This window comes from Aquarana catesbeiana, linkage group LG13 (genome assembly GCF_042186555.1).
Source record: "Aquarana catesbeiana isolate 2022-GZ linkage group LG13, ASM4218655v1, whole genome shotgun sequence".
NCBI classification, from domain to species: domain Eukaryota; kingdom Metazoa; phylum Chordata; class Amphibia; order Anura; family Ranidae; genus Aquarana; species Aquarana catesbeiana.
Window position 1 is genome coordinate 3,539,455 of NC_133336.1, and position 13,675 is coordinate 3,553,129.

The following is a 13,675-nucleotide window of genomic DNA, read 5'->3' on the forward strand; positions in this document are numbered from 1 at the left end:
ACTGGAACCGTGAGTACTTGCATACCCCCCACCTACCTACCTCCACCCCTCCCCCCCCATATACCCACCCCTCCCCCCTATATACCCCACCGAGGGGGAGTGTTACCCGGTGTACTGGAACAGTGAGTACCTACCTAATACCCCCACCTACCTACCCCTCCTATATACCTCACCGAGGGGGAGTGTTACCCGGTGTACTGGAACAGTGAGTACCTACCTAATACCCCCACCTACCTACCCCTCCTATATACCTCACCGAGGGGGAGTGTTATCCCGTGTACTGGAACTGTGAGTACCTACCTCCACCACCTACCTACCTACCCCCCTACATACCTCTCCCCCCTATATATCCCACCAAGGGGGAGTGTTATCCCGTGTACTGGAACTGTGAGTACCTACCCCTCCCCCACCCTCACCTACCTACCCCCCTACATACCTCTCCCCCCTATATATCCCACCAAGGGGGAGTGTTACCCCATGTACTGGAACCGCGAGTACCTACCTACCTGCCCCTCCTATACCCCACTGAGGGGGAGTGTTCCTCTCTATACTGGACCCACCAATACCTTAAAAATAACAAACATGTCATAATTCCCTCCTCTGTACAGAGCGGCCCCCATCCTCCTCTTCTCGGGTCCCTCTTCTGTCATCCTGGCCCCTCCCTCATGCTGAGTGCCCGCCCACAGCCAGCAGCTTTCTACGGGGGCAGCTGAGTCACATCCACCAATGGAGCCCCGCCCCTTCTCTCTCCTCATTGGCTCACTGACTTTGACAGCAGTGGGAGCCAATGGCACTGCGCTGCTGTCTCAGCCAATGAGAAGGGGAGTGCTAGACTGCCGAGACTCCTGTGCACATCGCTGGATAGAGAGGGGGCTCAGGTAAGTATTAGGGGGGCCGATACACACACAATGCACCTCCTTCTGCCTTTACATCCTCTCTAAATAGACGGCTTTACTTCCGCTTTAGCACGTTCAAAAAACACACACAGTGTGTGTATATACAGTATCTGACAAAAGTAAGTACACCCCTCAGTCACATTTGTGAAAATCTTTTCTTCGTTTCTTCATACAGAGGAGGGTCAGTGCACCGGGGACACAGGAAGTCCATACAAAGGACAGACCCGACCCCGGGGACACAGGAAGTCCATACAAAGGACAGACCCGGCACCGGGGACACAGGAAGTCCATACAAAGGACAGACCCGACCCCGGGGACACAGGAAGTCCATACAAAGGACAGACCCGGCACCGGGGACACAGGAAGTCCATACAGAGGACAGACCCGGCACCGGGGACACAGGAAGTCCATACAGAGGACAGACCCGGCACCGGGGACACAGGAAGTCCATACAGAGGACAGACCCGGCACCGGGGACACAGGAAGTCCATACAAAGGACAGACCCGACCCCAGGGACACAGGAAGTCCATACAAAGGACAGACCCGGCACCGGGGACACAGGAAGTCCATACAAAGGACAGACCCGGCACCGGGGACACAGGAAGTCCATACAAAGGACAGACCCGGCACCGGGGACACAGGAAGTCCATACAAAGGACAGACCCGGCACCGGGGACACAGGAAGTCCATACAAAGGACAGACCCGGCACCGGGGACACAGGAAGTCCATACAAAGGACAGACCCGGCACCGGGGGACACAGGAAGTCCATACAAAGGACAGACCCGGCACCGGGGACACAGGAAGTCCATACAAAGGACAGACCCGGCACCGGGGACACAGGAAGTCCATACAAAGGACAGACCCGGCACCGGGGACACAGGAAGTCCATACAGAGGACAGACCCGGCACCGGGGACACAGGAAGTCCATACAAAGGAGGGTCAGCGCACCGGGGACACAGGAAGTCCATACAGAGGACAGACCCGGCACCGGGGACACAGGAAGTCCATACAAAGGACAGACCCGGCACCGGGGACACAGGAAGTCCATACAGAGGACAGACCCGGCACCGGGGACACAGGAAGTCCATACAGAGGACAGACCCGGCACCGGGGACACAGGAAGTCCATACAAAGGACAGACCCGGCACCGGGGACACAGGAAGTCCATACAAAGGACAGACCCGGCACCGGGGACACAGGAAGTCCATACAAAGGACAGACCCGGCACCGGGGACACAGGAAGTCCATACAAAGGACAGACCCGGCACCGGGGACACAGGAAGTCCATACAAAGGACAGACCCGGCACCGGGGACACAGGAAGTCCATACAAAGGACAGACCCGGCACCGGGGACACAGGAAGTCCATACAAAGGACAGACCCGGCACCGGGGACACAGGAAGTCCATACAAAGGACAGACCCGGCACCGGGGACACAGGAAGTCCATACAAAGGACAGACCCGGCACCGGGGACACAGGAAGTCCATACAGAGGACAGACCCGGCACCGGGGACACAGGAAGTCCATACAAAGGAGGGTCAGCGCACCGGGGACACAGGAAGTCCATACAAAGGAGGGTCAGCGCACCGGGGACACAGGAAGTCCATACAGAGGACAGACCCGGCACCGGGGACACAGGAAGTCCATACAGAGGACAGACCCGGCACCGGGGACACAGGAAGTCCATACAGAGGACAGACCCGGCCCCGGGGACACAGGGAGTCCATACAAAGGACAGACCCGGCCCCGGGGACACAGGGAGTCCATACAAAGGACAGACCCGGCACCGGGGACACAGGAAGTCCATACAAAGGACAGACCCGGCACCGGGGACACAGGAAGTCCATACAAAGGACAGACCCGGCATCGGGGACACAGGAAGTCCATACAAAGGACAGACCCGACCCCGGGGACACAGGAAGTCCATACAAAGGACAGACCCGACCCCGGGGACACAGGAAGTCCATACAAAGGACAGACCCGACCCCGGGGACACAGGAAGTCCATACAAAGGACAGACCCGGCACCGGGGACACAGGAAGTCCATACAGAGGAGGGTCAGCGCACCGGGGACACAGGAAGTCCATACAAAGGACAGACCCGGCACCGGGGACACAGGAAGTCCATACAAAGGACAGACCCGGCACCGGGGACACAGGAAGTCCATACAAAGGACAGACCCGGCACCGGGGACACAGGAAGTCCATACAGAGGACAGACCCGGCACCGGGGACACAGGAAGTACATACAAAGGACAGACCCGGCACCGGGGACACAGGAAGTCCATACAAAGGACAGACCCGGCCCCGGGGACACAGGGAGTCCATACAAAGGACAGACCCGGCACCGGGGACACAGGAAGTCCATACAAAGGACAGACCCGACCCCGGGGACACAGGAAGTCCATACAAAGGACAGACCCGGCACCGGGGACACAGGAAGTCCATACAGAGGAGGGTCAGCGCACCGGGGACACAGGAAGTCCATACAAAGGACAGACCCGGCACCGGGGACACAGGAAGTCCATACAAAGGACAGACCCGACCCCGGGGACACAGGAAGTCCATACAAAGGACAGACCCGACCCCGGGGACACAGGAAGTCCATACAAAGGACAGACCCGACCCCGGGGACACAGGAAGTCCATACAAAGGACAGACCCGGCACCGGGGACACAGGAAGTCCATACAGAGGAGGGTCAGCGCACCGGGGACACAGGAAGTCCATACAAAGGACAGACCCGGCACCGGGGACACAGGAAGTCCATACAAAGGACAGACCCGGCACCGGGGACACAGGAAGTCCATACAAAGGACAGACCCGGCACCGGGGACACAGGAAGTCCATACAGAGGACAGACCCGGCACCGGGGACACAGGAAGTACATACAAAGGACAGACCCGGCACCGGGGACACAGGAAGTCCATACAAAGGACAGACCCGGCCCCGGGGACACAGGGAGTCCATACAAAGGACAGACCCGGCACCGGGGACACAGGAAGTCCATACAAAGGACAGACCCGACCCCGGGGACACAGGAAGTCCATACAAAGGACAGACCCGGCACCGGGGACACAGGAAGTCCATACAGAGGAGGGTCAGCGCACCGGGGACACAGGAAGTCCATACAAAGGACAGACCCGGCACCGGGGACACAGGAAGTCCATACAAAGGACAGACCCGACCCCGGGGACACAGGAAGTCCATACAAAGGACAGACCCGACCCCGGGGACACAGGAAGTCCATACAAAGGACAGACCCGACCCCGGGGACACAGGAAGTCCATACAAAGGACAGACCCGGCACCGGGGACACAGGAAGTCCATACAGAGGAGGGTCAGCGCACCGGGGACACAGGAAGTCCATACAAAGGACAGACCCGGCACCGGGGACACAGGAAGTCCATACAGAGGACAGACCCGACCCCGGGGACACAGGAAGTCCATACAAAGGACAGACCCGGCACCGGGGACACAGGAAGTCCATACAGAGGAGGGTCAGCGCACCGGGGACACAGGAAGTCCATACAAAGGACAGACCCGGCACCGGGGACACAGGAAGTCCATACAAAGGACAGACCCGGCACCGGGGACACAGGAAGTCCATACAAAGGACAGACCCGGCACCGGGGACACAGGAAGTCCATACAGAGGACAGACCCGGCACCGGGGACACAGGAAGTACATACAAAGGACAGACCCGGCACCGGGGACACAGGAAGTCCATACAAAGGACAGACCCGGCCCCGGGGACACAGGGAGTCCATACAAAGGACAGACCCGGCACCGGGGACACAGGAAGTCCATACAAAGGACAGACCCGACCCCGGGGACACAGGAAGTCCATACAAAGGACAGACCCGGCACCGGGGACACAGGAAGTCCATACAGAGGAGGGTCAGCGCACCGGGGACACAGGAAGTCCATACAAAGGACAGACCCGGCACCGGGGACACAGGAAGTCCATACAAAGGACAGACCCGACCCCGGGGACACAGGAAGTCCATACAAAGGACAGACCCGACCCCGGGGACACAGGAAGTCCATACAAAGGACAGACCCGACCCCGGGGACACAGGAAGTCCATACAAAGGACAGACCCGGCACCGGGGACACAGGAAGTCCATACAGAGGAGGGTCAGCGCACCGGGGACACAGGAAGTCCATACAAAGGACAGACCCGGCACCGGGGACACAGGAAGTCCATACAGAGGACAGACCCGGCACCGGGGACACAGGAAGTCCATACAGAGGACAGACCCGGCACCGGGGGACACAGGAAGTCCATACAAAGGACAGACCCGGCACCGGGGACACAGGAAGTCCATACAGAGGACAGACCCGGCACCGGGGACACAGGAAGTCCATACAGAGGACAGACCCGGCACCGGGGACACAGGAAGTCCATACAAAGGACAGACCCGGCCCCGGGGACACAGGAAGTCCATACAAAGGACAGACCCGGCCCCGGGGACACAGGAAGTCCATACAAAGGACAGACCCGGCCCCGGGGACACAGGAAGTCCATACAAAGGACAGACCCGGCCCCGGGGACACAGGAAGTCCATACAAAGGACAGACCCGGCACCGGGGACACAGGAAGTCCATACAAAGGACAGACCCGGCACCGGGGACACAGGAAGTCCATACAAAGGACAGACCCGGCCCCGGGGACACAGGAAGTCCATACAAAGGACAGACCCGGCCCCGGGGACACAGGAAGTCCATACAAAGGACAGACCCGGCCCCGGGGACACAGGAAGTCCATACAGAGGAGGGTCAGCGCACCGTGGACACAGGCTGGCATGGGATAAAGCAACACTGGTCAGGCAACGCAGTTCCGGTAAACGGGCAATGAGATTTGAAGAGGGGATGGAAAATGGGTGAGGTCAGCCGGTCTCCACAGCGGTAAAGGGGTACCGGAGATGGGGGAGAGACAGCCTGTGGTCACTTATAGTTCCAGAAGACGGGGTACAGTGTGGATGCGAGAGCGGTCACTTACAATATCTCAAAGTAAGTACACCCCTAACATTTGTGTAAATCTTTTCTTCTATCTTTTCATGTGACAACACTGAAGAAATGACACTTTGCTACAATGTAAAGTAGTGAGTGTACAGCTTGTATAACAGTGTAAATTTACTGTCCCCTCAAAATAACTCAACACACAGCCATTAATGTCTAAACCGCTGGCAACAAAAGTCAGTACACCCCTAAGTGAAAATCTCCAAATTGGGCCCAAAGTGTCAATATTTTGTGTGGCCACCATTATTTTCCAGCACTGCCTTAACCCTCTTGGGCATGGAGGTCACCAGAGCTTCACAGGTTGTCACTGGAGTCCTCTTCCCCTCCTCCATGATGACATCACAGAGCTGGTGGATGTTAGAGACCTTGTGCTCCTCCACCTTCCGTTTGAGGATGTCCCACAGATGATCAATAGGGTTTAGGTCTGGAGACATGCTTGGCCAGTCCATCACCTTTACCCTCAGCTTCTTTAGCGAGGCAGTGGTGGTCTTGGAGGTGTATACCAAAAGAGAAGAAGGGAAGGGACTTTTGGACTTTTTAGGCACAACCAAATGTGTAAATAAAAATTCTTATTTTATTAATATAGAAAAACATGTAGCAAAAAGAGACAAAAATATTAAAAACGCAACATATGTCTATGTTCAGATAATTGCTATACAACACCATCTACAGTATATGGTTCTTCGGACATCTGAAGAGTTGCTTCAAATATGGATCAGTCCGAAGAGGTGGCTAGATATCTAGATCTATCTAGCCACCTCTTCGGACTGATCCATATTTGAAGCAACTCTTCAGATGTCCGAAGAACCATATACTGTAGATGGTGTTGTATAGCAATTATCTGAACATAGACATATGTTGTGTTTTTAATATTTTTGTCTCTTTTTGCTACATGTTTTTCTATATTAATAAAATAAGAATTTTTATTTACATGTTTGGTTGTGCCTAAAAAGTCCAAAAGTCCCTTCCCTTCTTCTCTTTTGGTATACGTAATTGTTAGGACGTGGCACAGTGTTATTTTATGTGTATCCACGGCACCACTCCGTGTGACGATACACTTTTTCACATTTTTTTCAATTGACAGGTCTTGGAGGTGTGTTTGGGGTGGTTATCATGTTGGAATACTGCCCTGCGGTCCAGTCTCTGAAGGGAGGGGATCATGCTCTTCTTCAGTATGTCACAGTACATGTTGGCATTCATGGTTCCCTCAATGATCTGTAGCCCCCCAGTGCCGGCAGCACTCATGCAGCCCCAGACCATGACACTCCCACCACCATGCTTGACTGTAGACAAGACACACTTGTCTTTGTCCTCCTCACCTGGTTGCCCCCACACACGCTTGTCACCATCTGAACCAAATACGTTTATCTTGGTCTCATCAGACCACAGGACATGGTTCCAGTAATCCATGTCCTTAGTCTGCTTGTCTTCAGAAAACTGTTTGTGGACTTTCTTGTACATCATCTTTAGAAGAGGCTTCCTTCTGGGATGACAGCCATGCAGACCAATTTGATGCAGTGTGCGGCGTATGGTCTGAGCACTGACAGGCTGACCCCCCACCCCTACAACCTCTGCAGCAATGCTGGCAGCACTCATACGTCTATTTCCCAAAGACAACCTCTGGATATGACGCTGAGCACGTGACCTCAACTTCTTTGGTGGACCATGGCGAGGCCTGTTCTGAGTGGAACCTGTCCTGTTATACCGCTGTATGGTCTTGGCCACCGTGCTGCAGCTCAGTTTCAGGGTCTTGGCAATCTTCTTATAGCCTAGGCCATCTTTATGTAGAGCAACAATTCTTTTTTTCAGATCCTCAGAGAGTTCTTTGCCATGAGGTGCCATGTTGTACTTCCAGTGACCAGTATGAGAGAGTGAGAGCGATAACACCAAATTTAACACACCTGCTCCCCATTCACACCTGAGACCTTGTAACCCTAACGAGTCACATGACACCGGGGAGGGAAAATGGCTAATTGGGCCCAATTTGGAGATTTTCACTTAGGGGTGTACTGACTTTTGTTGCCAGCGGTTTAGACATTGGCTGTGTGTTGAGTTATTTTGAGGGGACAGTAAATTTACACTGTTATACAAGCTGTACACTCACTACTTTACATTGTAGACAAGTGTCATTTCTTCAGTGTTGTCACATGAAAAGATAGAAGAAAAGATTTACACAAATGTCACTGAGGGGTGTACTTACTTTGAGATACTGTAAGTGACCGCTCTCGCATCCACACTGTACCCCGTCTTCTGGAACTATAAGTGACCACAGGCTGTCTCTCCCCCATCTCCGGTACCCCTTTACCGCTGTGGAGACCGGCTGACCTCACCCATTTTCCATCCCCTCTTCAAATCTCATTGCCCGTTTACCGGAACTGCGTTGCCTGACCAGTGTTGCTTTATCCCATGCCAGCCTGTGTCCCCGGTGCGCTGACCCTCCTCTGTATGGACTTCCTGTGTCCCCGGGGTCGGGTCTGTCCTCTGTATGGACTTCCTGTGTCCCCGGTGCCGGGTCTGTCCTTTGTATGGACTTCCTGTGTCCCCGGTGCCGGGTCTGTCCTTTGTATGGACTTCCTGTGTCCCCGGTGCCGGGTCTGTCCTTTGTATGGACTTCCTGTGTCCCCGGTGCCGGGTCTGTCCTTTGTATGGACTTCCTGTGTCCATGGATATCCCCATCACCCGATGTAGAATTGTTCTCCAATGGTCTGGAGATTCTAAAACTCCTCTTTCACTCTGCACACGCAACCTCCAGCGCCCCCTACCTGTAACCCCCATTATACCTGGATTACAGTCCTACCTGACACTCTGTTACCCTGTCCTACATCCTTCTCGGGGGTCCTCCTTTTAGGGGTCCTTTTTTTGGGTCTCCTCCCGGGGGGTCTTCCTTTTTGGGTCTGCTCCCCGGGGGTCTTCCTTTTTGGGTCTGCTCCCCGGGGGTCTTCCTTTTTGGGTCTGTTCCCCGGGGGTCTTCCTTTTTGGGTCTGCTCCCCGGGGGTCCTTCTTGGTTCAGCTGCCACGTTCCTCAGATAATGACTATGGCATGGAAGGTCACGCTAGCCAGATTTGTCATCTCTATCCCCTGGTAGCTTTTGTGTCTTTCATTTATGTCAATCCCAATGTTCCCTCTCCTCTCCCCTCCCCCTCTCCTCTGACCCGGCGCCCAGAGCGGACTCTACCCCTCCAGCACCCAGAACGGATACGACACACACACGCGCAGGCACCCCCCGGCATCTAGACCGTTTTTTTGCCATCTGTCCCATTGGGAAGATTTCCCTTCACTTCCTGTCCCACAGAAACAACAGGAAGTGAGAGGGATCCCAGGTGTCCCCATTCAAAGATTAGATTTCCCCTCTATTCCTGGTCTGGGGACACCCTCAAATTAGAGATTTTCTTTCACTTTTGCTCTCGGTGATGGTAGTAAATAGAGAGGGGGAATCTCATGGACACCGGCAGCAATAAAAACCTGAGGGGTTCTAATCCTTCTCCACTCCATCCAAAAAAGAAGTAAGTTTTGCCCTTTAGTTCTAGTTTGCTGAGTGCCGAGTTGAAGGATTTCTCTGAATGAAAACCAGAAATGGACGTTCCAATATGTCTGCTCACTGCAGACAGCGGAGATCCCCTTTAAATGCGACGTGGCTGCGGTTCCTCCTGGTGTCGGGATTTGTAGGCGGAGCCGTCTTGTGGTCGGTCGGATTTTGGAGATCATACGCTCTGACATTGTAGAGTGGAGGACATGACTCATCACATGGGCGGCTCGGGGAACAGAAGTCACACGGTCCTCATGCGATCGAGCGGATGGTGGATGTGTCCCACCCCCCCCCCCCCCCCCACCTGCTTGTTGCATGATTTCCATCAGAGTGACAAACGCTGCTGTGTGATGTCATAGCGAAAATGCTGCGCGACGTTGTAGGAAGCGCGATAATAAACAACGATCATTTTTGTTAGGAATAAAACGATTTTACAGCGGGGGGGGGGGGAATGATCTGCATTAATTGTAATGTCAGTGGGAGTCCCGCCCCCACTTCCTGTTGTGTCTCTGGGACAGGAAGTGGGGGAAATCCTCTCCCCCGGGGTCACAAACAGCAAAGACCATCCAAATCTACAGTTAAAAACGTTTGACTTCTTCTATAAATAGTGCCCCGCCCCCCATTGGCTCAGCACTAGGGACAGCGGTGTCCGTACCGCCTTATGGCTGGAAACCAGCGATAAGTGTGCGCTGCGACTTAACTTCACTGCGTGTGGCGAAAAAAACGTCCGCTGATTAAGGCTTCATTCTAAGTTGTGTGACTTAGCCCCCCCAAAGTCTCATAGCAAGTTGCACCCCATGTTTCCCACTGCACTGCTTTGGTCTGACTTTCATGCGACTTTGGGGGGGGCCATAGACTTCAATGTAAACCCTCAAGTCACACCTGCAAGATATACATTCGACTTGTCAGCATCTTTGTAGAGCACAAACTATCATATTTGGTCTCAAAGACGCATCAAGTCGCACTGTAAAGTCACCACGGAAGTCGCACCATTGTGAAGAGGCGGACCCTTCTGGGAATGTCTTCATTTATTGACTGTTAAAGAATTGAATCGTCTGCATCATTCTTCCAGCGCGGGGGGGGGCGGAGACTCTTCCAGCATAAGGGATTGGTTGTTATAGGCAATACTGAAATACTGCCGCGGGGTTCGGAATCTTTAAACGCAGAGACGCTCGATCAGCGGACTCTCCTTGTGATGGGTGGTAGATCTGGACTGCGCTGGGATCAGACCGCGTCGGCCGACCGCTGAGCTCCTCCCCTCTCGCAGAGCTCTGTTGGCGGCTCTCATGCGTTTATATAGAGCGCCGCGTTCCGGGCCGGCTGTGGCAGTTTAAATTATTTTACACCGTCTGCCTGGCGTGCCGCGGTATCCTCGCTACGCCGCGCTCTAAGCTCCGCTGTCTTAACATGGAATCATCTGCTGACTATCCTCTTATCTGCGGATTATGAATCCCGCCGGAATAAATGGCTTTCTTGTGGGATTTTCATAGAAAAGCCGCAGAGGGTACAAAACGCAGATCATCACCTCCCCTCCCCCGGGTATAGAGAGAAAAGTGACCACAAGGCTAAATTTAGGTCAATACCTCAAAGGGGGGGAGGGGGGCCTCTGTACACACCGTCCCTGTGATCAATGGCTGGTCACATGACTAACTGCCATGGCATCCGACAGAATCGGGGATGGTGAGAACCCCTCATAATGGGCACAGCGGGTGTACAGACCCGGGAACTCAGCACAGGGATGGTGAGAACCCCTCATAATGGGCACAGCGGGTGTACAGACCCGGGAACTCAGCACAGGGATGGTGAGAACCCCTCATAATGGGCACAGCGGGTGTACAGACCCGGGAACTCAGCACAGGGATGGTGGGAACCCCTCATAATGGGCACAGCGGGTGTACAGACCCGGGAACTCAGCACAGGGATGGTGGGAACCCCTCATAATGGGCACAGCGGGTGTACAGACCCGGGAACTCAGCACAGGGATGGTGGGAACCCCTCATAATGGGCACAGCGGGTGTACAGACCCGGGAACTCAGCACAGGGATGGTGGGAACCCCTCATAATGGGCACAGCGGGTGTACAGACCCGGGAACTCAGCACAGGGATGGTGGGAACCCCTCATAATGGGCACAGCGGGTGTACAGACCCGGGAACTCAGCACAGGGATGGTGAGAACCCCTCATAATGGGCACAGCGGGTGTACAGACCTGGGAACTCAGCACAGGGATGGTGGGAACCCCTCATAATGGGCACAGCGGGTGTACAGACCCGGGAACTCAGCACAGGGATGGTGAGAACCCCTCATAATGGGTACAGCGGGTGTACAGACCCGGGAACTCAGCACAGGGATGGTGAGAACCCCTCATAATGGGCACAGCGGGTGTACAGACCCGGGAACTCAGCACAGGGATGGTGGGAACCCCTCATAATGGGCACAGCGGGTGTACAGACCCGGGAACTCAGCACAGGGATGGTGGGAGCCCCTCATAATGGGCACAGCGGGTGTACAGACCCGGGAACTCAGCACAGGGATGGTGGGAGCCCCTCATAATGGGCACAGCGGGTGTACAGACCCGAGAACTCAGCACAGGGATGGTGGGAGCCCCTCATAATGGGCACAGCGGGTGTACAGACCCGGGAACTCAGCACAGGGATGGTGGGAACCCCTCATAATGGGCACAGCGGGTGTACAGACCCAGGAACTCAGCACAGGGATGGTGGGAACCCCTCATAATGAGCACAGCGGGTGTACAGACCCGGGAACTCAGCACAGGGATGGTGGGAACCCCTCATAATGGGCACAGCGGGTGTACAGACCCGGGAACTCAGCACAGGGATGGTAAGAACCCCTCATAATGGGCACAGCGGGTGTACAGACCCGGGAACTCAGCACAGGGATGGTGGGAGCCCCTCATAATGGGCACTACCACCATGGCCTCTCCTCTTGGTGGTGGTTGTCCAATAGTGTGGAGCGGTCTTAGGATTCTGGGCGGGCCAGTTGTATACGGCAAATAATATGTGAGATTGAAGTGCCAACTGCGGCGTCGCTCCTCCGGATAACCAATGTGCTCTGTTGTCATGAAGTAGACTTTACAGTCGCGTCAATATGTTGTTGGAGCCAGACTCCGCCCCCTTCATCAGCTGCTGATGGACCCCGGACATCCATGTAGTCTATACTTCATATTTCTATCCATTTGCAGACCTCGATCTCTATTCTGAAGCCCTGATGAAGGGGGAAGGGTCTTTGGCCGAAACGCATTGTCACAATAGTCAAGTCTTCTATTCAGTCAGATTGGAACGGAATTCCAGGATTCGTGTTCAGTTTGAGGTTTTTCTATGGACCGGTGACAGAGGGGACACTCAGCCCCTCCCCTGCTGAGTTTTATTTTCTTACCGCCCAGATATTCAATGGCGTTTTGAAATCGATCTGAAGGAGGTGAATTCTCTAATTTGCCTTTCAAATCTATTTTGCCTGAGAATTTGTTTAGCTCTATGAAGTTGTTTTATTTGTGTCACATCAGATGGTGAACGTTCGAAGGGAACTCTCTTCTTGGTTGTCCCTTAGTGTCCACAGAAGAAGCTTTCCCTTGTGTTCCTGTTTTGGTGACAACTGTCACATATTGGATTTCCCTTCACTGTCTGTCTCGGAGGACACCAGAACGGGGGAGGCTGAGTCTCCATTGTGGGGGGGCACAAAACCTGACCTCTTTATCCCCCCCCCCCTTAAACCCAGAGCTCCTCCAGATCCTTCCCTAAGTGTTGGTTGTAGATTTGGTTCTTTCTGTCAGTTTTTCTATATTTCCTGTTCCTGTCTTTCAGAGGCGGATAAGATCCCGGTGATGCGCGGTCAGTGGTTCATCGATGGTACTTGGCAGCCGCTGGAAGAAGATGAAGGTAACCTGATTGAGCAGGAACATCTGAACTGCTTCCGGGGGCAGCAGATGCACGACAACTTCGACCTGGAGGTGGCCAAGCCAGTGGTGGACCACAAGGATGGTGAGAGACATTTTCCCCCCGCCACTCTACATCCATCGGAAAGAACTCGGCTGGTTGGGTCAGATCAGGGAACCCAATGGCAGAGATCTGGCCAATCAATAGGCAAGAGCCTGCGTTGGGAGGCCCATAGAAGTCAATGGTAGCGCCTTGTATTCAAAAATACGTTGAAAAAGAACACACAAAAGAAACAAATGCTAACAACGCACCGACCTATCCCTTCCGAAAAAGC

General features: G+C 54.4%; 1 protein-coding gene across 2 annotated transcripts in view; it reads left to right on the top strand.

The window, feature by feature from the left end:
• The window catches only part of DDHD1 (DDHD domain containing 1), a 76,201-nt gene that overhangs the window by 7,703 nt on the left and 54,823 nt on the right, over window positions 1-13,675 (top strand). For both annotated transcript variants that reach the window (XM_073609655.1, XM_073609657.1), the window contains exon 2: window positions 13,270-13,446. In XM_073609655.1, the coding sequence (XP_073465756.1) occupies window positions 13,270-13,446 (177 nt within the window). The remainder of the gene's footprint in view (window positions 1-13,269; window positions 13,447-13,675) is intronic.